Genomic DNA, 26,001 nt, shown 5'->3' with positions numbered 1-26,001 from the left:
TTTAGTTACCATAGTCCTGCTGTGGGCCAGCAAAAAAACATTATATTCACATTTATATTTGTTCCAATTATTCAGTAAAGCGTGCTATGCTGCAGGCAGATTTGTCTTCAACATTATGTTGCCTCTGATCTCCATATCTGCCTGAAGATAGCTATATGGCACTGTTCTATAATGTCATTGCACATAACAGTCAACCCATGCCCAGCTTCCACACATACTCTGCTGTAAAACTGACCCTCGAAAAACTATTTTATAATGGTCACTAAATCTGAGCGCCCATCACATAATCATGGACAGAATTCTATCCACTGGAAGCGAACATTGAATGTTCCTACTGAATACCAAAATGCAGAGATCTTGAAAAACGGGAGGAATTAAAGGGGTTTTCCCATGAGGGACATTTATGACATCTCCACAGTATATGTCATAAATGTCAACTAGATGTAGGTCCCACCTCTGGGACCCGCATCAATCTCTAGAATGGGGTTCCCTAATCCCCGTTCTAGCTTTTTGTTCTCACGCTGCCTCCCGCGCACCAACTGATTACATGGTCGGGAGTTACAGAAACAGCGTAACTCGCTGAGCTACGTTGTTTACGTAACTCCCATAGAGCTGAATAGTAGTTGCGGGAACAGCGTAGCATGCGAGCTACGCTGTTTCCGTAACTGCCATTCACTACTATGGGAGTTACGTAAACAGCGTAGCTCAGCGAGTTACGCTGTTTCTGTGACTCCAGACCATTTAATCAGTAAGTGGCCAGGAGGCAGCGAGAGCACAAAAAGCTAGAACGGGGATTAGGGGACCCCGTTACAGAGATTGATGCGGGTCCCAGAGGTGGGACCTACATCTATCTGACATTTATGACATATCGTGTGGAAATCTCATAAATGTCCCTCATGGGAAAACCCCTTTAATATGGAAAATATATTGGAAAATTGTATAACTTTTAACTATATAAAAAAATAAAGTATGGTAAGTGATAAAGTGATGAGGGACAATCTCCTGGGCCACATATAGAAGAATTCTTTATATATTTTTTACAGTTTTGATTGCACTATGGGATCAAAGGAAAAGAGGATTTTAAGGGAGATATTGGGATTTTTTTCTTTTGAGATGGTTCAATATCTTTTTTACATTTAGTGTTCCTTTAAAGGTGGTTTGAACAGGGGAGTGATACAATCCTATGTTGGGGTTCACTAGATGGTTGGCAATCTAATGTGATCGAAATACTGACTTTGCTTGAAGAATGAAAGTCTCACCCTTGTCAGTCAAAACGGCAACTTTCTTTCTGAGCATACAAGTGTTTGCTTACAGAATATTATTGGCCTATCAGTGGAGGTGCATCAGCTCATTGGTTGAATATCATCCAGCTGCTGATTGACATTTTGCTGTGAATAAATGCTGTGCTAGAGGCAGATGGAGCGGATTCCTCCAATGTCTTGAGAGACATTAATAAAAAAAATAAAAAAAAGACTTTGCAGGGGCTTGTAACAAAGATTAAATTGAATGATAGGGGCTGGGAGGCCGCACAGAGCATGGTTCCTCGCAGGGAAAGTCGCGGTTAAGATCGTAAGAAGGAAGTTTTGAATGGCAGCAACTTTCTTAGGCTGTAAATACAACCTTTTTCCTTCCCAGAGAGGGACAGTTCTTGTAACACCTCTCAGGCAGGTGTATGATGGCTGGCTACTCACTGTCAGTCTGCCATCGCCTGCTGTTATAGCGCAGCAAAACATTTGCCATGATGGCTGTACATCCCGATACCAAGCAATTTAGAATGCCAGCGACCAACCATCATTTACCTCAACAGCAAAACAGGCAAAACGTCAGGAGTCCAGACGGGCCTCTCCTGTGGGATGACACCTAGGGGTAAAACAGCATAACCGGATACAATTATCATAGCACTTAAAGGCACAGTACACAATAAAGAAATCATACATAGACATTTATACAATCTATGTCACGAGGGGTTCGTGGACCCTCTGGGCCGTACCGCCATGGCGGTATGGCAGCTGGCCAACAGGATGCAGGTCAGAGTCTATAGTTCGTATAGGGTACCTGTGGCAGCTCGGACAGTAGCAAGGTAGGCTAGGCAGGAACTTGGCAGCAGGTGGACGTCAGGTGTGGAGGAGCAGGTCAGGTGTAGAATACAGCACGGCACGGCTATAGCAAGCACGGCACTAGATCAGGATACAGGAACAGGAAACACTGGGAGCAGGAAACACTAGGGGGCCATTTGCAAGACAGACTAGGGATACAACAACAAAGCTCAGGCATAGAACTAGGGAGCTGGACCCCTCTTATAGTCCAAAGTACTCACGGGTGGTCAAAGTTCAAAAACGAGGTCCGGTGCGCACGCTGCACCTTTAAGAGCGGGCACGAGCTTGCGCGCACACCTTATGGGATCCTGCATTGGTGAGTAGACGCGAGCGCTGGCTTCTCCTGAGGAGGAGGCTAGGGCCAGCGCTTGCCGACTCGTGGCTGCGGCTGTCAGGGGAAGAAAGGAGCTGACAGCCCGCAGCCACGGACATGACAATCTATAGATTATGTGCATTAGAATCCCCTTTAAGACTTGGTAATACCTTCCCATCCCTATAGGTTTATAGAAGTCCAATCATATCCATGAATTTTAGAATCCCCTTGAAGTCATAATTCTACTATGGAGATTGATTAGTTTTGGTCTATTTAACACTTAGTTCAGATTTCTGGGTTGATTTCTGGGTTGTCTATTATTTGAATCAAAGAAATTACATCAAAATGATTATTCTGTGGTATACACACCTACACAAAGTTACTGCTGACTAATTCTAACAATATCCAACTATTGCCAAATTGAGCCAGATTACTGATATTCCTCCTGCATATAAACATTGAGCTCTAATTTGCAAATTTAGGTAAACTCTTTTTTTCTCGCGCATAATAAATTTAATTTGTTGCCAGTGCAGAACGCTGAAATCTCTGAAGTGCGAAATGAGATTTCATTTATTCCAGAAAGAAGTCTTAAACATAGAAAAAGAAAGAAGCCCCTTGTGCTTTTTTTTTTTCCTTTCTTTAAATAGACTTTCTAATTTTGTCTCAATGAAAAATAAATCACATTAAAAAATGTTTACTTTTAGGTTATTTAAATCTACTAAATACTGGTAATGTTTAGAACACATGTACTTAAAGGGCCAATGTTATTGATTTGCACATGACTACAAGCTCTATTCATTTTCTTAAAAGGGGGCGTTGCTGGGGTGTCAATATTGTGACATATGTATGAATTTATCATTATGCCAATGACTTGTACCAGAAATGTTATTCATTTACAAAAGGATAGACCTGCAATTTAAAGAAGTTATCTGAGATTTAAAAAAAAGTTCTGCTTATTTTCCAGAAACATCTTCATATTGGTCTATGGGCAGTGTCATTTTATGCTGATATTTTGTAGACTATTGCCAAAACATGTTTTGATCAGTTTTTTTTTTAGGATAGATAGATAGATAGATAGATAGATAGATAGATAGATAGATAGATAGATAGATAGATAGATAGATAGATAGATAGATAGATAGATAGATAGATAGATAGATAGATAGATAGATAGATAGATAGATGATGGATAGATAGATAGATAGATAGATAGATAGATAGATAGATAGATAGATAGATAGATAGATAGATAGATAGATAGATAGATAGATAGATATAGATAGATAGATAGATAGATAGATAGATAGATAGATAGATAGATAGATAGATAGATAGATAGATAGATAGATAGATAGATAGATAGATAGATAGATAGATAGATATAGATAGACCCCTCATCTCAGAGACATCAGAATTGTTTTATCTGAGATAAATCGTCACTTTTTCTTTATACAATGTGAACAATGATATTTAACTTTTCTGTTTGTGTGATGTGGACGTTTCATTTGACGGCAGTGATTCAGAATTCCAATAAGGAAGAAATAAATCATTTTCCGTAATCAAAATTTAACTACCAATCTGCTGAGGCGGGAAAGTTATATATTATCTCTTGTTGTGTTTGTGTTAAATAATTCATTCAGTCTGGATCTGTTCAGAAGTAATTGCTGTTCAGAAGTAATTGCAATAAGAGTCAATAGGTAGAATTCTTATCAAGAAAGTATCCATAGACTATCACATCTGAATATTACCGAGATAGCAGCATAGATATAGGAAGAACTAGGGGTGCAACCAATCCCATTCCCTATGCTATGGAGGGCCCAAAGTCCTAATATAAGAGCAATGCTAGAAATGTGCGATTACATCACAGGTTAATTATATAATATAGTTACGGTAAAGTTGGAGGTTTAAGCAGGCACAGTGGTTCGACTCTGCCAGGTACTACAGCTCACGCCTCGGAGTCAGACATCTACTGATCGCATATTCACAGCCCCTCTTAACACATAACAAGTAAAAACCTTTAAATCCCAATTCACTGTCACGAAGCAGAGATCTTGAAAATGGTGAGGTAGTGATACAAACAGTTAAAAAATTGCAGAACTTTTCAATGTACAATGATCAAGTGCTATTCACATAAAACTGAGGGGGGTCCCCTGTTCAGAATCCCTCACTCTGGAGGACCAGCACATCCATGCATTACACAGACGGCCCATTGCTTTAAATGGAAACTGTGTAATTCTCCATTTTCCCTGCAGTTGCGCTGCAGGGAAACTTCACACTTGCTGCCTGGTTTTCCTACATATTACAGCTGATCGCTGGGAATCCTGGTAGTGGGACACTCTGTGATGAGCTTTTCATTCTAAAGCCAACAATTGCTTTGATGTAATGGTCATTTTCCATTGCTCATACCACCATCTAGTGGACAGAATGTTGTTAAAAATGAATAGGGGGGCAGGCTAAACTATTCTGGAGATTTTTTTAATACAAGTTAAGAAGTGTGTTTTCATTTGACCTCCCCCACTTTATAGTGTACTAGTAAATGATCCGTGACCAATCAGAAGTGCCCCTAGGGCCGTTTCGGCATATGACCATTGCTCCTCTTGCTGGTCCTAGTTCCCTTGCTGGATCCTAGTCGTTCTTTTTGTGTCTGTCAACAACTGATTTGAACAATGCAGCTGAAACATAATTACTCCAGCGTTACTTCTCAGCTCATCATGCCGCAGCTTTGTTTTGCATTTGCGAGACTGTGCTGTGTATTAGTTACATTACTTTTTCATTTTTCATCTTTCCCAATGACTCCCCCTGGAAACTTGTTAATGTCAACATCTACACAGCATAATTTGTTTTAATATAACGTATTTTTGATGGCGTTCTGCAGAGATTTCACTACTTTTTCTCAGTGAGTATTAATTACCAGCACCCGTTGACTTTTTCATGAATTATTTATTGTAAGAAGGTTATGAATTTTTAAGTAATGTTTTTGCTGTACGCCATAAAATCAAACCACGTTCATCAGCTAAAGTCTTTCCTGAATCAGAGAGACATTATAGTAACATTATGTTTGTATTGTTTGGACCTGGTTTGTTATTATGTATCAGATACAGAATATTTATAACGTTGTAACATTGCAGTATTGTTTTATAAGGACCATCTTGATTTGGGGTTGAAGAACGCCTGGTAGGCTACTAGGGTGGTGCAGGAAGAGCTCCTACCTCCCAACATTTCAATCCAAAATCATGGGACATTTTAAGTCCCGCCCTTGTTCCACACGGGAACACCCACCAATCTCCCTAGAAACTCCCCTTTTTATGTAAATTGGAATAAATTCTGACTAAAGGGCAAAAACTGTTTCAACCACAATTGAAGTTTCTGAGTTGTCAACTATATTCCATGTAAGTTCTAGGACAATATGGTAGGTGACCGTGCTAATGCCCTGCTAGACAGATGTGTCGGACTGGGGTTCTTAGGCCCACCATCCATCTATGCAGAACATGTACATGTCCAATTCTAATTGTAGTGTAAACTTTTTTGCATTGTTCACAAAGGACATATCATCAATAAGATCGAAAAGGTTATTTGCGAAGAAAACCATAAGTAATAGACCCTAGTGGCAAGTGATTGGTTCCAAAGTCAACTCCAAATGCTGGACCTTTGGGGCCCATTATTGTGTCAGGATCCTCTGGTACTCTAGTGGGCCAGTCCGACCCTACACAAAGGCCCTATGAATTCTACTTGTGTGTGTGTTTGAGTCCTAAGGTAAAAAATGGCTTCACTTGGGTAGTTTAGATATAGTTTTTAGACTCGATTTTAAAGTATATTTATACAATAATTACACTCTTTAAATGACAATATATTTATGAAGATCTTTTTCTGATATCTGATGAAAGTTCACCAGAAAGAGAGGAGAAAAATGGTGCTCCATAGACCAGCACAGAATGAGATTGTCCAAGTAGAATATTATTCACGTTAATGAGTTTGACTTGTATTGAACATAACTCTTTTATGCCCAAGGAGTAAACTGACTGTTCCCAAGACCAGTTTTAAGGGGAGGGGGCAAACTGTGAAATTGCCAAGGGTCCCCGTTTCATAGGGGACCTCCAAGGACAGGAAGCCTAGGGGCAAACTAAAATCATACAGTGTTATGATGGTGTTTGGAAATTTAATTTCAGAATGATGCGGGAACTGTATGGCATTGTGTGGGCTCTTTAAGGGAATACTTGTTGTTTGGGCACTATATTGTAATTATGTGACTGAAATTACAAGGAAAAACTGTCTAGAAAGGGCAAGCAAGGGGACCCTAATTTACAAACTGCCCAGAGCCCAATTCTATTAAACTGGCCCTGACTACTCCACAGGACTGGCCTCATGTTATATGGAGTCCTGCGCGGTAGCCTCTGCCTTAACCAATATTCTACGCTAACCACCATGCACCAGTGTCACACAATGTCTAAATAAATACCCCCATACAGTGCTCAAATAACAACATACAGTGACAAAATAACAACTCAGTACATAGCGCAATCTAACAATATCTAACCAATACTGCTATAAAATTAATAGTAAGAATTATGGTGGTCACAAGCCTTGGGGGACAGGCTATCCGAGGCGCTCCTTTTAGCATGGGTGACTGATGTGCCCTGGGCGACCGCACAGGTTGCACACTCCTAAGGCCGGCCCTGTTGCTCCACCCATATTGTATTCCAAAGTTAAAGTCTGTTTAAAAGCCACAAATATCCCTAGATTATAATAAGGGGCCTTCATTGGGCACTGCACAGGTATAGACATATTTCGAGATCATAAAGGTCTCCTCCTAGGACACATCCTGAAGAAAAGACCAGTACAGTCTTAAAACGCCACAATACTGCAGCAGTCCCACAATTTTACCTGTAGATATTTGAGATGGACATTGACAGATAAGATCTCCTCAGCAATATCATCAACTACTTTAGCTGAGTGGTGCACAGTATGGCGCTAATTGATTGATTGCCTGTTAATTAGAAAATGTCTAAATTAGTAGCAAGTCAGTGACCCTAGGGGCCTGAGACATACAACCATGATGAGGATTAAACATCTCATGAAATGATTACTGCAGTGTTTAAATTTAGACCTGTAATAAATATCCCCCTCGGAATATAATGTTACTCTATTAAGAGGGATTCATTTACCTGGAGCCAATATGGCAGCAAGCACACTTTAATAAATGCAGGAACAGCTTGTGGCTATATGCTGATCTCCCGGAAAGTGAGCGTCAATAAAATGTTCTGAGATATTTGTGGATCATAATTAAAATAATAACATTGTGTCCTTTACTTTTGCCAAATTAAATTCGTCCTACCTTTAGAAGATGTTCAGGGTAGTTGGGCGCTTAATTAATTGATGATGTCTGAGTAAGGATAAATAGCATGAGATGATTCACTTGTCTAAAATCAAGAAGGTAGGCAAGTTATTATAAGACAAGGGTTATGTTGAATCAGGGGCGTGGCTATAGGGGGTGCAGAGGTGACAGCCGAACCCAAGCCCTGGAGCCTGATCGGGCCAAATGCCCCTCTGCCACATAGGAAGACACCAATATTATAAATGGCCCATGACAGGTGGGGGACTCTACACATTTTGCATTGGGGCCGAGGAGCCTCAAGTTACTCCTCTGTACTAAATCAAGATATAACTATTGATACATTTTGGGGGGGGGGGGGGTGTTGCACTACTTGTGCATGAGAATAGAATTGTCGCTCAATGATGCCACCTATATGGTCCGATTAGTGGCCTGTCCAACAAACCAGCTGGAACATGATTGAACAGCTCTTGTGAGATTTTTGTTGATTTTGATTCTGCTAAAAGATAAAATGCAGGAAAGTAAATATTATACTCTATATTTTACAGTTGTACTCAGGGGTGTAGCTGGGGGAGGGGCATGTGCCCTAGGTGCTGGGTGCAAGAGGGGGCATTAACAGGCCCCTTTGCCTCGGTCAGGGTATTTAAATAGAGGTCTAGGGCAGCGATCACACATTTTTGATAGCCTCTACCATGGTTACACTACTCTATGGAGAGGGATTTAAACAATCTTATACTCTGAACAAAAATAAGAAAATGTTAAAGGAACACTACAGACAAATTTGAAACATGCCTAGAGTAGTACATGAGGGGGCGGAGCATGAATCAGGAATTAAAAAAAAAAAAGTTGATTAGTCATGCACCGCCCCTCAGAGCCTTCACTAGTCATAACTAGTTTTGCCTGGAGTGTTCCTTTAAGCAAAGTATAAACAGGTTAGTTTTTGCTTTAATGGGTTTTAGGGTGTGTAGAGCAAAACCTGGGGGAAATTCCTAGTTCTTTCAAAATGCAGGAAAAGGCCAGTAAAATATAAAAATATAGTTGCCAAATGTATATTAAACTATCTGCCTATACCCCTATTATATTACCATCATACTGGTCTCAAACACATTGTTATTTATGGTTACTTCTATTTTCACAGTTGGACAACCCTGACGAACAAGCCGCCCAGATAAGACGTGAACTAGATGGCCGTCTTCAAATGGCAGATCAAATTGCCCGGGTGAGAATTTTTTTCCCCTTTACTTCAAATAATCGTGTATATTTTTGAAGCTCCTTATTTACAGAATCTTGATGAACCATTGCTCTTATTTGCACTCTACAAATGAGGCCGAATCTATCAGACGGATATCTTTTTTGAGCGGGATGGGCACAATGAACATTGTAATTGGTTGTTGTATTTAGAATATAGAGATATTAGGGTATGTGCACACGTACTGACCAAAAACGTCTGAAAATCCAGAGCTGTTTTCAAGGGAAAACAGACCCTGCTTTTCAGACGTTTTTTGACCAACTCACATTTTTCGCGGCGTTTTTCGCGCCGTTTTCGCGGTGTTTTTTACGTCCGTTTTTGGAGCTGTTTTCATTGGAGTCTATGAGAAAACAGCTCCAAAAACGTCCAAAGAAGTGTCCTGCACTTCTTTTGACGAGGCTGTATTTTTACGCGTCGTCGTTTGACAGCTGTCAAACAACGACGCGTAAATAACAGGTCGTCTGCACAGTACGTCGGCAAACCCATTCAAATGAATGGGCAGATGTTTGCCGACGTATTGTAGCCCTATTTTCAGACGTAAAACGAGGCATAATACGCCTCGTTTATGTCTGAAAATAGGTCGTGTGAACCCAGCCTAAGGGTCATGGCCCAAGGGCCTTAATTAAAACAACACAAGCCTCAATTATAACTGTTAGTGAGTACTACATTTTTTGGATGCCCCTTGTAACCAGCCATTGTTTTATGAAGGCTTTATATAGGGTACATTTGTAAAGGTACGTATATTCAGGGCCGGTTTCAGGGGACTAAACAACATTAGTAAATGTTAGTGAACATTTTGTCAGGGCCGTTAAAAGTTTTGACATGATCCGTATCAATAAATTCTGTTTTTCATGACCCCACTTCTGGTCCAAATTTCCAGATTCCCTCTGATTTAGATTGTGGATGCCCAAATCATATTTGGTTCCAAAAACATTGACTCAAAAATTGGTTCTAAAATGCGAGTTTCAATATATACAAATAAAGCTGATTAATGTTATGATGAAAATGTATACCATTTTTCAATATACTTTCTGTATCAATTATTCACAGTTTTCAACATCTCTGCTTGCTGTTATTCAATGAGAACCTTCATTATCTACTTCCAATGGCTAAAAATCTGTCCTGGTCATGTGATAAGTGCATAGTTTGTTAAAAAAATAAATAAATACAGTACATTCAGAATTGTGTCTTGTGACGAGTCATTTAACTGTTTGATCATCACATACCCAGAACAGTCTGGAAATAAACAATGTAGGTACTCATTCAATGACAACAAGCAGAGGTCTTGAAAACCGAGCAAAATCGATGTAAAAAATATATTTCGAATTGAAGAACTTTTCAACATACAATGTATGGGCTTTTTTTGCTGAAATTGTAATACTCCTTTAAATCTTAAAACTTCTCCCAATGGGTATAGGAGATGGTCACATCTTGGCAAACATTACTTCAACCATTATTCTTATTTACAGGAACGCAAGTTTCCTAAATTTGTCTCAAAGGAGATGGAAAATATGTACATTGAGGAGCTGAAGTCTTCTGTTAATCTGTTAATGGCTAATTTGGAGAGCATGCCGGTGTCTAAGGGCGGATCAGAATTCAAGCTCCAGAAGCTGAAGCGCAGTCATAACACATCGATCATAGACATGGGGGAAGAAAATGAAAACCAGCTTTCCAAGTCCGATGTTGTCCTGTCCTTTAGTCTAGAAGTAAGTGCATTAACTTGATTAAAAAATGGATTGATCGGCGTATAGCCGGCCCGAGACGCCACTTATTGTATTAATAATGGCGAATTGACAGCGAGAATATCTGACCTGCTTCCTTCCAAACACAGCTCAAAAGAACGTTCTACCAAAGACAGCAATTTGTCTATCTTGCATTATAACAATAAGCACACAGGTCATGGCGCCCAACTAGGCAGATGGTGTAAATGTAATAAAAATTAATCATTTTAGCTGATTTGCTTGTACCAATTAATTTCAGAACGATCATGCATTTGGCAAAGTTCTCGTGGTCTTGCATTATGCAATGAAATGACTTCTGGCTGACTGCACAGTCAGTAGGAAATGTTAATTCCCATATTAAACGCTTGGCTCTGTTGTTGAATGGAAAAAAATGGCTCACCCTGGACTTACAATGGGGCAATTATGGTAAATGTTTTATGAAGAGTGTAAATTCTGGAATGAGTGGACAGGTTAAAGGTCATTTGACATGATTAGAATGGGCAGGTCAGCGTTAGACCGCATACACATGGCAGGGCCATATAAACAGAAGATATTGTATGGAAGTCCCCGCGACTCTATTCTACGGAGCTGTAGACACTGTAGAGCTGTGCGATGGCGTTAAGTCAAGCACACCACAATACGTTAAGTCAAGCACACATATGGGTGCCATATTATGGCTTCATACAGCTCTGAGGTTGTACAGTGCAGTAACAAGCTTGTGTGCATGAGCTCTTATTTTTAGTGGCAGCCATTAATGCCTAATAGGTGGGACCCCCACTAATTGGGAGACCTGCAAGCTTGCTCGAAAGGTTGCTAAACTCCTGAAGACGTCAATGGGGAGAGACGCACACATGTACAGACACTTTTCTATTCATTCAGCAACCGGATAAGGCCACAACCAGGATTAACATTTCCTTGATAAGTTAAGGTCCAAGAGGTGGAACCTCCACCGATCACACTATTAAGCCTTATCCTGTGGCTATGCCATAATTGTCTACGATAGGAAAACTCTTTTAATCTCAACATATTGCCTTTATAGAGTAGAGGCAGCCATTAGATTTCACTTGTCTCATTTAATACAACCCCTTTCAGAAAGCGGCCCCTTTCAGCTAATTGCCACATGTGCTGCTCCCGACACACCCGGCAAACACCCGATTTCTTTGGGGGAAGCTGCAGCCAGACAGACATTTCCCCAGCCGTGGCCACTGCAGTGGAAATGTAGTATTACACGGCAACAATTTAGATGAATGGCTGTACTTGTAATATAAGGGCTGCTGGAGTCCGCCAGAATGGGAGCCGCTCCGTTCTAGCCCATGAAGGGGAATCCCTGTGCCGGGGACCACCCGATATGATGTCCATGTGGACAGGGTATGTGGACAAGGGTTGTCTTCATGAGACTGCCCCTTTAATCTAGCCTCATGAATAAATATGTTTGGATAATATTTCTCAATGATATCTTCTTAACTGTCCACAGGTTGTAATAATGGAAGTCCAAGGATTAAAATCACTAGCTCCGAACCGTATTGTATATTGCACTATGGAGGTGGAAGGAGGGGAGAAACTGCAGACTGACCAGGCAGAAGCTTCTAAACCAACGTAAGTTCTGGCCGTAAGGGAAAACGGCTCCTTCGTATAATGTGTATGACTATTATCGATAAGAAACACCACACATACATTTTTTTTCCCCCAGCAATTGACTGTATAGATGATTTTTTCTATAACTGTATTTAGACGAATTAAAGAAAAGAGAAATGAAGTGCATAACAGCCGAAATTTCAGAGATGCTCTACTTCTGAGCCAATGCATTCAAGTCGATTAAGCCTGGGCCAGTCCTAGGGAACAACGTATCACTAGATTGTTCATCATAAAATGCTTAATAAATTTAACAACGGATTCCCATATCGAGGGTATACATGGCAGAAATTGGCTGTGTTGGGTCTCTCTGATGGGAGCACCCCCTCCCCTGATTAGTTAGCATATTGCGGAAGAGAGAAACCACAAAGATACTGCAGAGCTTAGCAAGACGCATATTAAGATGAATAGGTTTCCTTAGTTGATTAAAAAGGTTTTTGGAGGATTTCACATGTATGGCCTATCCTTACGATAAGCCATCAATGTGTGATTGGTTGTGGTGCCACCACCAGGACATTACTGTGACAAGTACTGCATTGCAGGGGCAGGTGGTACTTCGTTTAGAGCAGCTACCCCCCCTAGTTTTGCTGACGGTGGGACCATCACCGATCACTCATTAATTACTTATCCTAAGGATACGTCATCGATGTAAAATCCCAGAACCTCTCAAGTAATACGAAAACAGTGACATTAAACTCTTAGAAGTTCAATTCTAACCAAACGTCCACCGTACTGATGAGAAGCATCAACTCCAAGACAGGACTGTCTACAGATGGTGTCGTATTTTATTGGTTCTTGAAAGGGTTCGTCTCATGAAGACAACCTCTGTCCATTTGCCCTATTAGGGAATATGGGCATAATAGATCCAGAACAATTGGCTTCCATTCTGGCGGATTCGAACAGCCCTTGTTTTACAAGGACGGGCATTCATCTTAATTGGCACCATGTAATACTACATTTGCCCACTGAAGGAGAAATGCCTGGATGGCAGTGGCTTCCCCCGGAAAAATTAGCTGTTTGCTGGGAGCAGGACCCACGACAAACAGCTGATCGCCCCGGGGGACCCATTCTGAAAGAGTTGTCTCTGATGTGTCAACCCCTTTAAGGATTCAGACATTGAGATACAGCATAGCCATGAGAGCATGGTTTCTTCCTTCTAGAAGTTCTTCTGGAAAGTTTTTGTACATTACAAGTTGCAGCTTTAGGCCCCATGTACACGACACGTACATTTGCGTCCGTATGCTATCCGTAATTGCGGAGCATTAATTGCGGATAGTATAGGGCAGATTATATCCTATTGGCCAATGCACATGACCATGGTTTCCACGGTCCGTGCATTGGCCGGAGCCCGGACTCATTAAACTTAAAGCATTCTTGTGTGTGCACGGTCCGTGATTGCGGACGGCCCGCGGATGACATTCCTCAGGCTCTCCGTGCCGTAATTAAGGACAGTGCACACCTCTACGGTCGTGTGCATGAGGCCTTACTTGGTACTGCTGAAATGATATTATAAAGATAAGTTATGGTCATCCCTTATTTACTGTACGCACATATATAACTCAAGATTACCTACAACCCAGCCAAATTTTGACAAACAACTTGCATACATTTTTTGAAGCATAATTTGTTCCTCTTAAAATAATTCTAGAGTTTTATGTTGGTCTCAAGGAATTCCGTAAGATATTTGTCTTCGATCTGCTGAAAATAGCCCAATGTCACAAATCTTTGTAGGTCGTCAACATCACGGTGTAGAAAGTTGACCGAGGACTGAGGACTGAATGTTTAGGGAGATTCATAACACAGGAGAACTCATAAGCTTTAGCAAACCACACACTTTCCATCTGTCGAGTCATCCGCTCAACGATGAGAAACCTTACAACAGAAACACGTCGATATAAATGTCCCGGCTGACATTTTATAGCAATAAAAACAGGTGCAGATTTCAGGCCGTATTTTCTGATACAATCTTGAACAAATAAAAATCTACTTAAACAATTAGCGCGGTTTTAATAATGACAAAATGTTTTCTTTTTACAAAAGGTTAACTTTGTTATAATTACAGCAATCAAGATAATTGCCGGTATAACTCCACATTTTATAGCTTTACTTTTTAACCCTTTTTCGGAGGCTACAGAAAACTAGGTCTGGTCTATTAAAATTACAGCCGTTACAACTGAGCATTAAAGCCATAAAAAAATGTCAACAATGGTGTTCAGTTTGACAAATGTGGCAACTAAAAATAAGAAAAAATGTAAAACGAATTCCCTCGAGGCTTTGAAAGAAAAACCCATTTTGTATCAAATGTTCTTGGGTCTCAGGTGGAACCTAGTTGTCACATTCAGCAAGACAATTTTGTGACAATACGAGTTTTCCTATGATAGGGTCGGCCACATAAGAATCTTTTTTATTTTTATGACCTCTCAAATCATAAAAAATTTAATTGAGCTGTTAGCGACCATTCATTTCTATTGAGAGTTGATGTGCAAGGGCCACCATTAGAGAAGTACAGGTGGCAGTGTAGTCAGAGGCCTAGGCGGAGGTGTAACTTGAAGCTTCTGGGCCCCAGTGAAAATTCTGTAACAGGGCCCCCCACCTACATGTGTCATTTATATTTCTAGTATCTTCTTATGTGGTGGAGGGCCCTATTTGACACCCGGGCCATGGGTGCAATTGAACCCCCTACAGCTACATCCATGGCCCAAGGCTGATGAGTGCAAAATAGGGACCCATACTAATCTGTCAGCCAGGAAACCCTGACCACTTGACTGTATGGAGCCTGGATTTTTTGAATGCCATTTCTGTATGCAAGTGTGGCACCGGCAACTCTCACCGGGAACGAGAACTTGGGGCCACTTATTCCTAGTAATGGTAAGGATTGAACATCAACCTAGACCAATAGCTGTTATTCAATTTATTAAAGCTGTAGCTACTTTTAATTTCTAGATAGGTGGTTGTGTAATTATTTATGTTGGGCAGGGGTGGGGCAAAGTATGTTGGGCAGGGGTGGAGCAAAGTATGTTGTGACCGATCTAATTGAATGTAAGGATTGTGATGGATGAGTCTTGGCAGTCCTAATGCTATGAAAACTTTCTCAAAATAGTTTTCACGTTTCCTAAAAAAAAAATCATGGTAGATCTCATGAATACTTGTTCAAATTGTAAAATGGCTGCAATGTAATTGGATAAATTTGCTCTTTGGATACTTTCCCCATTCAGTCTTGAAAGAGCAGTACTTGGTGCATTATAAGACCGTAAAATACATTTGGAACACCAGTGGAACCTCTGTAGGAAAGGGAAAGAAACAGCATATACTTGTCTTATAAACACCTGAAGGGTATTACCATTTATAAATAAAAGGGAATGTTTGCTTTGGGCAGTCCCATTTTGTTAGATAGGGCCCCTGAAAATAAGCTGATCACAGGGACCCTTAGCAATCAGCTGTTATCTGTGAGTAAACCTGCCAACAAGTGTATAATTACCACGCAGTGCCACCTAAGATGATAGGAAGAATTACACAGTCTCCATTGAAAACTAGTTTTGCGGGTCCTCCAGAGAGAGATGCTCTTTATAACTTCTGTAACTAATAGAAGAGGGTCCTGATGGAGGAAACCCACACTTTTAACCTAGAATTCGTTGATCCGGTATTTTACTAAACCAGTTAACTCTTTTTAGACCATTCATTTTGTTTCCCCATCATCTTCCTCTAACTGTCCCTTCACAGTTCTATCCTGTTAATGTAAGAAGATACAGATAGAATTCTGAGCTTGTTCTTATTTGATATGATTTACAATGTAGACGAAGGATTAATATTCAAAGATTAGTCAGCATTTTGATGCTGCTTCTAGAGCCACAGGCACAACCTTGGTTTCCCTTATGAGAAGTTTGTACTGATAAGGCCTCGGGCAAATTCTCAAAGATCCCCGCAGCATTTCCTCGTAGGAGCCAACGGCAGTGGAAAAGTACGCTTGTTGCTGTAACATTGCACTGGGAGATCAAATATATAGAATTTACGAACAATACTGATGTTAAATGGGAATGTGTGAACTGCCAATATACTGCAGGCTCGGCTACCAAAGTGACTCATAAAAGCTGACTGATTTCTGGAGGCTTTCGCTGGCTCATGTACTGCATATCAGGCAGCGGCATACTGTGTAGTGCTCCATAAATCTTACCACGACGAATAAGATTGAGGCCATTTTTTATTGGATGCTGTTGAAGATAATCTAATTACTGCAGATACTAAAGCTTAGTTACCAAGGGCAATCAAAGAGCATTTTTGTTTTTACATAAATAGTTTGTACCTATTTTCACTTACATTTTAAGATTGTCATGATTGAACCAATATTAGACAGTGGGTCACCTTGTCAGAGGTAGCAGAGATGAGTTTGCAATTTGGCTTTCCATAGGACTAGGGGTAAACCTGACACATTATATTAAAGGAAGACTAGATATATTTGCCCCCACTGTTTTTCAGTCTGCACGTTTCTGAAACAAATAGTCTCGTAGAAATCCTGCAGAAAACACAGGAGTTAGTCACTTGCTGCATTGTTCCATGTTTGTCTTGGGACTGGCTGATGGGGTGGGACTTAGCCAAGAGGTGGGCTTAACAATCTTTTTGACCTACTGCAGACAGGGCAGAGAGGGAAGGCTCCTGCTGCAGCCAGTTGTCTCACAACCTGACACAACACAGTGGGGCGGAGGATGGCAACATGGCTGAGCTCCTTGGACACAAAGAAATGTCTTTATATATTTCTCAGATGTAATTGTAATATGAGACAAATGAGATCAAAGGAAAGAAGGAGATTAAGGTCAGAATTGCTGGGAATTATTTTTTAAATTTTTTTGTGTCCCTTTACAGGAGCAGTCCTCATTAGAACCCCTTGTTATATGACAGGTGTGACCAGCTAATTGCAGTCAACCAGTAGTCACTCACAGGTACCTATCAGTTAAAGGGCAGCACTGAAGAAATCCCTCTAGTAGACATCTATGAATGATTTCCTTCATGGCAGATGTGTGGAGTTCTAGGATGGTGCCAGGCAGGAGCGCAGCTATAGGGGGTGCAGAAATAGCAGTCAAACCCAAGTTCTGGAGCCTGAAATTCAAGGCCCCTCTGCCATATAAGAAGATGCCAGTATTATAAACGACACATGTTGGTGGAGGGCCCTGTTACAGATTTTGCATTAAGGGCCAGGAGCTTCAAGTTACACATCTGGTGGTAGTCTGACTGAATCCCACACACCCTTAATAGTCATGGGGTTGGGGGGTCAGGAGCTGAATGAAATAGGTCTGCAAGCCGCATTTGATTCCTGAGCTACCCTGTGGCCACGCTGCTTATATGCCATTCTAGTGTATATATTGACTCAGCAAAGGAGAGTCTACTGAACATGCACAGTGAAATTAGTCAGGAGGGCTCCCAGGCATATATAGCCTCCCATAAAAAGCAATTACCTAGCCCCTTTCTCACAAAAATCAATGCACCCATGATGTAGTGCCAAAAAGTAAATGACAAATTCAGCTCAACTACATTTGTATATACACGGTAATTATACAATATCACCAGACCAGCAGGGAAGGAAGCATTCTGCCACCCAGTGTTAAGAAAGGTTAATACAGTACAATTATAAGAAACTTGTGAGCTCCCACAAATCACACAAGGGGTAACATATTATATACAGACCAAAAATACTTTTGAAAGAGAGAGAGAGAGAAGATGCCATTAACTACTACAAAACAGATGGGGAATTAAAGGGTTAATAATATCAGATTCTCTATATTCATTGTATTCTGAATTCAGTTAATCCATTAGTGAACTGACCTTATAATGGATCTCCTCTGTCTATCAGTAGCATACCTGTCCTGTATGTCAATGACAATGACATTGAGACTCAAGGTGGTTTATTTATAGACCGCTCAGGAAGGAAGGATTTATCCACTGACAATATTAGAATGAATCACTTATAATATGGTAAAAAAATATAATACGGATAGATGGACAGATGGATGGATGGAGAGATAGATAGATAGATAGATAGATAGATAGAGAGAGAGAGAGAGAGAGAGAGAGAGAGAGAGAGAGAGAGAGAGAGAGAGAGAGAGATAGATAGATAGATAGATAGATAGATAGATAGATAGATAGATAGATAGATAGATAGATTGATAGAGCCACACCATTAAAGAGGCTCTGTCACCACATTATAAGTGCCCTATCGCCTACATAAGGAGATCGGCGCTATAATGTAGGTGACAGCTGTACTTTTTATTTTTAAAAAAACGATCTGTTTTCACCACTTTATTAGCGATTTTAGATTTATGCTAATGAGTTGCTTAATGCCCAAGTGGGCGTGTTTTTACTTTAGACCAAGTGGGCGTTGTACAGAGAAGTGTATGACGCTGACCAATCAGCATCATGCACTCCTCTCCATTCATTTAGGCATCGCATAGGGATTCTTTTAGATCGCTATGTGCTGTCTTATACTAACACATTAACAATACTGAAGTGTTTAGACAGTGAATAGACATTCCACGGGATGTCTATTCACAATCTCTGCAGTTCGTTACTGTTTCTATGGTAGTTACAGCAGAGGAAGCGTAATCTCGTTGTAACCTCTCATTTACCGCGTAATCTCGCGAGATTACACGTCCTCTGCTGTAACTACCACAGACAGAGTAACGAAGTGCAGAGATTGTGAATAGACATCCCGTGGAATGTCTATTCACTGTCTAAACACTTCAGTATTGTTAATGTGTTAGTATAAGACAGCACATAAGGATCTAACAGGATCCCTAATCGCTGACTAAATGAATGGAGAGAAGTGTATGATGCTGATTGGTCACTGATTGGTCAGCGTCATACACTCCTCTGTACAACGCCCACTTGGTCAATAGTAAAACACGCCCACTTGGGCATTAAGCAACTCATTAGCATAAATCTAAAATCGCGCCAATAAAGTGCTGAAAACAGATCGGTTTTTTTAAAATAAAAAGCATTACTGTCACCTACATTATAGCGCCGATCTCCTTATGTAGGAGATAGGGCACTTATAATGTGGTGACAGAGTTTCTTTAACCCTTTAACCCCTTAACGCACCATGACGTAACTGTACGTCATGGTGAGCAGTAAGTTCGCGCACCTTGACGTACAGTTACGGCAGTGCTTTGACAGTTAACCGCCGCGCGGCGCTACACCGCAGCGGCGGTTAACTGTGCAGGGTGTCAGCCCTGCTCTCCCCGTTGCCGATCAGCGGCCTGTCGCCGCTGATATCGGCAGTTAACCCCTTAATTGCGGCACTCGATTTTGAACGCCAGAATTAAGGTCTTTAGCGCCGATCGGCAGCCCCCATGTGAAATCACGGGGGCTGGCGATGGTACCCATGGCAACCGGACGCCAGACAATGGCTTCCGGGTTCGCCATGTACAGAAGCCTATGAGGACCACCCCGAGGGTGGTCGTCGTAGGCTTCCTGTCAGTGTGACAGTCACGTCACAATGACAGTTGAAATGCATTACACTACGTGTGTAGTGTAATGTATTCCAGCAGCGATCAGAGCTGCAAGTCTAAGTGTCCCCTAGTGGGACAAGTGAAAAAAGTAAAAAAAAGAATAAAAATGTTTTAAAAAAAGTGTAAAAATAAAAGTTATAAGTTCTATAAACAATAAATGCTTTTTTTTCCTATAATAAGACTTTTATTATAGAAAAAAATGAACACGTTAAAAAAGTACACATATTTGGTATCACCGCGTTCGTAACGACCCCAACTATAAAACTATAATATTATTTTTCCCGCACAGTGAACCACGCAAAAAAACAAAACGAAAAACAATGCCAGAATCACTATTTTTTGGTCACCACCCCTCACAAAATATGTAATAAAAAGTGATCAAAAAGTCGCATGTACGCCAAAATAGTACCCATACAAACTACAACCCGTCCCGCAAAAAACAAGCCATTACACAGCTTTTTTGACTGAAAAATAAAAAAGTTATGGCTCTCAGAATATGGTGACAGAAAATACATTTATTTTCTAAATAAGTTATTTTATTGCTCAAACGCTGCAAAATATAAAAAACCCTATATACATATGGTATCGCCGTAATCGTACCGACCCGCAGAATAAAGTATAATAGTCATTTATAGCCCAGGGTAAACGCCGTCAAAAATAAATAAAAATCATTGTCAGAATTGATGGTTTTTGGTCACCTGGCTTGCCGAAAAATTGAATAAAAAGTGATCAACAAAATCGCATGTACGCTAAAATGGTACCAATGAAAATTACAGATTGTCCCGCAACAAATAAGCCCTCACACGGCTCCGGTGGTGAAAAAATAAAAAAAGTTCAGGCTCCCAGATTATGGCGATGCAAAATGTGCAGAGTGTTCCAAAAGTGGATAAGATCGGGCACCATTTATCAGTGCGACACTGGCCACATATCTGTGGGTTATTATTTATTTACAACCATTATTATACCCTCTTATTATGCCCCTGATGTACTTTGCCCAGCCTACATGTGCCCCAACATTATAAACTGAAATACCAGCAAAACGCCAGAGCTACTACCAAGCAAAATATGCGCTCCAAAAGCCAAATGGCGTCCCTCCCTTCTGAGCCCTACAGCGTGCCCAAACAGCCGTTTATGTCCACCGATATGGCATCGTACCAAAAAATGGTACCAATAAAAACGACAGCTCGTCCCGCAAAAAATAAGCCCCCACACCGCTCTATTGACAGAAAAATAAAAAAGTAGTGGCTCTTGGAAAGCGGGGAGGAAAAACTAAAAAGCAAAACATGAATCAGTTCGTAAAGGGTTAATTACTTTCTAATGAAAAAACATTTATGACCACATGTGGGGTATTGCCGTACTCGGGAGAAATTGCTTTACAAACGTTGGGGTGCTTTTTCTCGTTTATCCTTTGTGAAATTGAAAAAATTCAACATTTTAGTGGAAATAATGTTGATATTAATTTTCACGGCCTAATTCTAATAAATTCTGCAAAAGACGTGTGGGGCCTAAATGCTCGCTATACCCCTAGATAGATTCCTTAAGTGGTGTAGTTTCCCAAATGGGGTTACTTTTGGTGGGCTTCCACTGTTTCGGTCTCTCAGGGGCTTTGCAAATTCGACATGACACCCAAAAACATTCCAGCTAAATTTGAGCTCCAAAAGCCAAATAGCGCTCCTTCCCTTCTAAGCCCCGGTGTGGGTCCAAACAGTAGTTTATTACCACATATGGGGTATTTACGTAATCAGGAGAAATTGTTTTACAAATGTTGGGGCGCTTTTTCTCCTTTATTCCTTGTAAAAATTAAAAATGGCTACCTTTTTTCAGAAAAAAAGTAGATTTTCATCTTCACATACTAATTCAAATAAATTTAGCAAAAAAACTGTGGGTTCAAAATGCTAACTATACCCATAGATAAATTCCTTGACGGGTATAGTTTCCAAAATGGGGTCACTATTGGGGGGTTTCCACGGTTTTCTTCCCTCCAGTGCATTGCAAACGCGACACGGCACTGAAAACTATTCCAGCAAAATCAGAAATCCAAAATCCAAATGGTGCTCCTTCTCTTCTGAGGCCTGCTGTGGGTCCAAACAGCAATTTATTACCACATATGGGGTATTGCTATAATCGGAAGACATTGCTTTACATATGTTGGGGTGTTTTTTCTACTTTATTCCTTGTAAAAATTTAAAATTTCCTAATTTTTTCACAAAAAAAGTAGATTTTCACCTTCACATACTAATTCAAATAAATTTAGCAAAAAAACTGTGGGTTCAAAATGCTAACTATACCCATAGATAAATTCCTTGAGGGGTATAGTTTCCAAAATGGGGTCACTTTTGGGGTGTTTCCACTGTTTTGGCAGCACAAGGCCTCCTCACACCTGACATGGTGCCTAAAATATATTCTAATAAAATAGAGGCCCAAAATCCACTAGGTGCTCCTTTGCTTCTGAGGCCTGTGTTTCAGTCCATGACCGCGCTAGGGCCACATGTGGGGTATTTCTAAAAACTGCAGAATCTGGGCAATAAATATTGAGTTGCATTTCTTGGGTAAAACCTTCTGTGGTACAGAAAAAAATTATTACAAATGAATTTTTGAAGAAAAAAAATGAAATTTGTAAATTTTACCTCTACTTTGCTTTAATTCTTGTGAAACGCCTAAAGGGCTAAAATACTTTGTGAATGCTGTTTTGAATACTTTGATGGGTGCAGTTTTCAAAATGGGGTGATTTATGGTGACTTTCTAATATATAAGGCCCTCAAAGCCATTTCAGAACTGAACTGGTCCCTGAAAAAATAGCCTTTTGAAATTTTCTTGAAAATATGAGAAATTGCTGCTAAAGTTCTAAGCCTTGTAACGTCCTAGAAAAATAAAAGAATGTTCAAAAAATGACGCAAACATAAAGTACACATATGGGAAATATAAACTAGTATGTCTTTTGTGTGGTATTACTATCTGTTTTACAAGTAAATACATTAAAATTTAGAAAAATGCTAATTTTTGCTAATTTTCTCTAAATCTTGGCGTTTCTTACAAATAAATATTGAATTTAATGACAAATTTTTTTTAGTATCATAAAGTACAACATGTCACGAGAAAACAATCCCAGAATCGCTTGGATAGGTAAAAGCATTCTGGAGTTATTACCACATAAACTGACACATGTCAGATTTGCAAAAATGGGGCTGGTCCTTAAGGCCAAAACAGGCTTAGACACTAAGGGGTTAATGAGTGAAAATGTGTTGTTTGGATCTCTGCGAGTGTATCACATCGAAATGGCTTAGATACACTGGCTCAGCAGCAAAAGGTTTCTGAAAATCAGTTGTCAGCTGAGGTTTTATGGTTTTGTCTCTCTTTGTGTCTGATTGGCTTCTGTGTCTTTTTATTTTTAAAAACAGTAGGATTTGTCTCTACCCAAGAAAAAAATAAAATAAATATCTGATCATTCGTAGTGATTTATCCCATTTAGGGCTTATTCAGACGAACGTATAATACGTCCGTGCGACGCGTGTGATTTTCACACGTGTCACACGGACCTAGGTTAGTCAATGGGGCCGTTCAGACAGTCTGTCATTTTCAGGCAGCGTGTATCCGCTGCGTAAAACTCACGACATGTCCTATATTTGCCCGTGTTTCGCGCTGCACGCACCCATTGAAGTCAATGGGTGCGTGCAAATCGCGCTCGGCACATGGAAGCACTTCCGGGTGCCGCGCGTGATGCGCGCTACAGTAGTAAAAACTATGAATGAAAACAGAAAAGCACCACGTGCTTTTCTATTTGTAAACATAAAAACAGAGTGTCATAATGATGCCGGCTGCGAGAAAATCACGCAGTCGCGCACCATATGTGATGACACACGGATCTTTTGCGCCGCAAAACGCAGCGTTTTTTTGCGCGCGCAAACGCGCGCGCTCGTGTGAATCCGGCCTCACGCTGCGCTACTTAGACATTTTAAAATATACGGAACACTCATGGTCATATTAAGACAAATGCTGCCACCTAGTGGTGACAGCGTGCATCTACAGTATGTAAGTAAGTAAGATAAATGTTTGTTTTGCCTGGTTAGAACAGTACAACACTGAGATGATGAACTTCTAGAGTCCCTGAATAAAAGCATTTTATAATAAATAAGACATAAGCCCTGTTGTTATGAGAAGCCCCCTCCTCCCGTCTCTCATGTATATGGTATTTTTATTGACACCAACCTTTTTTTTAAAATTAAATGGAAACCCTAAGGCCAGGTCCACATGGATCCGATTTGCTGCGGATAATTTCACAGCAAATGTGACCAAGAATCCCTCGGGAAATGGCAAAGACAAATCTGCACAAAATGTGCAGATTTTCCTGCGGAAAAAAAGTAAATTATTTTGAAATCCACAGTTGTGGATTTTGCTGTGGATCCGCAGATAATCTGCAGCGAAACCCGTAACATTACATTAGCTGCAGATCGGAATTTTTTCATCCCAATTAAATTCAATGGAGAAAACCCGCAACAAATCTGTGCTCCTTCCGCAACGTAAATTGTTAAATCCGCACCGCAGTTCAATTTCCGTGTGGAAAAATTCAGCAGTGTGTAAATGATACTTGTAAAATCGCATCCATTTGCCTGTCACTTTAAGGCGCCATTCACATCGCGTTTGTGCTATCCGTTGAGTGTATACGTTTTTAAATGCTAAAAAATTATTGAAACGTATAGCTCAGCATATTCATAGACTATAATGGGTCAAACGTAGACCAAAATAGCATCCGTTTGGTCTATGTTTTTCATGGTTTACATTGGGATACTTCAAAGTAGTGAAAAGCGTAATCTGCTACGTTATTCTGTACTTCAAAAAAAGGTATACGCGACGTAACGTGTTTTTTTTTACCATTGATCTCAATGGATCACATTTCCAAACATAATGCTATATGTTTGTATCCATTTACATACAGTTAATGCATCTCCTTTTTTTTTTCCAGCATTGTTCACTTTAAGAAAAAAATTTATACTTTTTTTTAGGTAAAAAACTGACAAAAAAACTGACAGAAACGTATACCGACATATGAGTATACACTAAACGTACACGCTATAAATAACACAGACGTAAACAGAAAATGGTACACGTTTGTATACATTTTCAACTTATACGCTCGGCGGATAGCACAAACATATGAATGGGGCCTAATCCTCTGCCGATTTTTCTGCGCAAATCCGCAGGTAAAATCCACAGCTCCTGTGTGGACCTACCCTAAGGGGATAAAGTGCTAGCTCATCTTGGTTGGCATGTGGACATTCCTACACCAGCGTGCTGGCTTTTTCCTTGTACACTGTTTTATGTAGATCCAACGGACAGAACATCATTACCCCAAGAATATCATACACAGGACTGACAGAGATGGAGAGAAAGGAGGTGAAGAGTCTGTATATAATTGTGTAGAGGCGGGTGACTGGGTGACCAGAGACAGTCCCTCATAGCCTCCAAAATGGCTCACTCTGGTTGTAACTTCTTGTTCCTGCTTAGAGCAGGAAGTTCAGCTCTGCAGCACAAACTGAGCAGACTAAGAGAAGAGGTATCTTTATGAGCACATGTAGGGTTCATTATATGGGAGGTGTTTACCTTTTATAAATATTAATGTAGTGCGCACTAAATACAAGCAGCAAGCTTATTATTGGTTTCACAGTAAAGGGTGTGTGTGTGTGTGTGTGCATATATATATATATATATATATATATATATATATATATATATATATATATATATATATATAAATATACATATGTATATATATATATATATATATATATACATATAAAAAAAAAGATATATATACTAGTCTATTTTAATTTATATATATATAAACAAAAGATCCAGCAGCATCGGTAAATTGTGGGTGCAAGCCCTGGGGAACAGACCAAGGTCCCAACTATACAGCAATCCAAAAAATAGGCAGCACACCGTAGTTGAGAGTGTAAAAAATAAGGGTACTTTATTGCCCCATGTGGCACATGGTTCAACAAAGTACCCTTATTTTTTACACTTTCAACTACGGAGTGCTGCCTATCTTTTGGATTGCCTATTTTTGGGATTGCTATATATATATATGTATATATATATATATATATATATATATATATATATATATATATATATGTGTATATATATATATATATACACATATATATA

General features: G+C 40.0%; 1 protein-coding gene across 16 annotated transcripts in view; it reads left to right on the top strand.

The window, feature by feature from the left end:
• CADPS (calcium dependent secretion activator) overlaps positions 1 to 26,001 on the top strand; it is a 357,994-nt gene that overhangs the window by 151,107 nt on the left and 180,886 nt on the right. For all 16 annotated transcript variants that reach the window (XM_075833970.1, XM_075833961.1, XM_075833967.1 and 13 more), the window contains exons 4-6: positions 8,877 to 8,957; positions 10,457 to 10,693; positions 12,183 to 12,304. In XM_075833970.1, coding sequence (XP_075690085.1) covers positions 8,877 to 8,957; positions 10,457 to 10,693; positions 12,183 to 12,304 — 440 coding nt within the window. The remainder of the gene's footprint in view (positions 1 to 8,876; positions 8,958 to 10,456; positions 10,694 to 12,182; positions 12,305 to 26,001) is intronic.

Source organism: Rhinoderma darwinii, chromosome 7 (genome assembly GCF_050947455.1).
Source record: "Rhinoderma darwinii isolate aRhiDar2 chromosome 7, aRhiDar2.hap1, whole genome shotgun sequence".
NCBI classification, from domain to species: Eukaryota; Metazoa; Chordata; class Amphibia; order Anura; family Rhinodermatidae; genus Rhinoderma; species Rhinoderma darwinii.
This window is presented reverse-complemented; position numbering and strand designations above follow the sequence as displayed.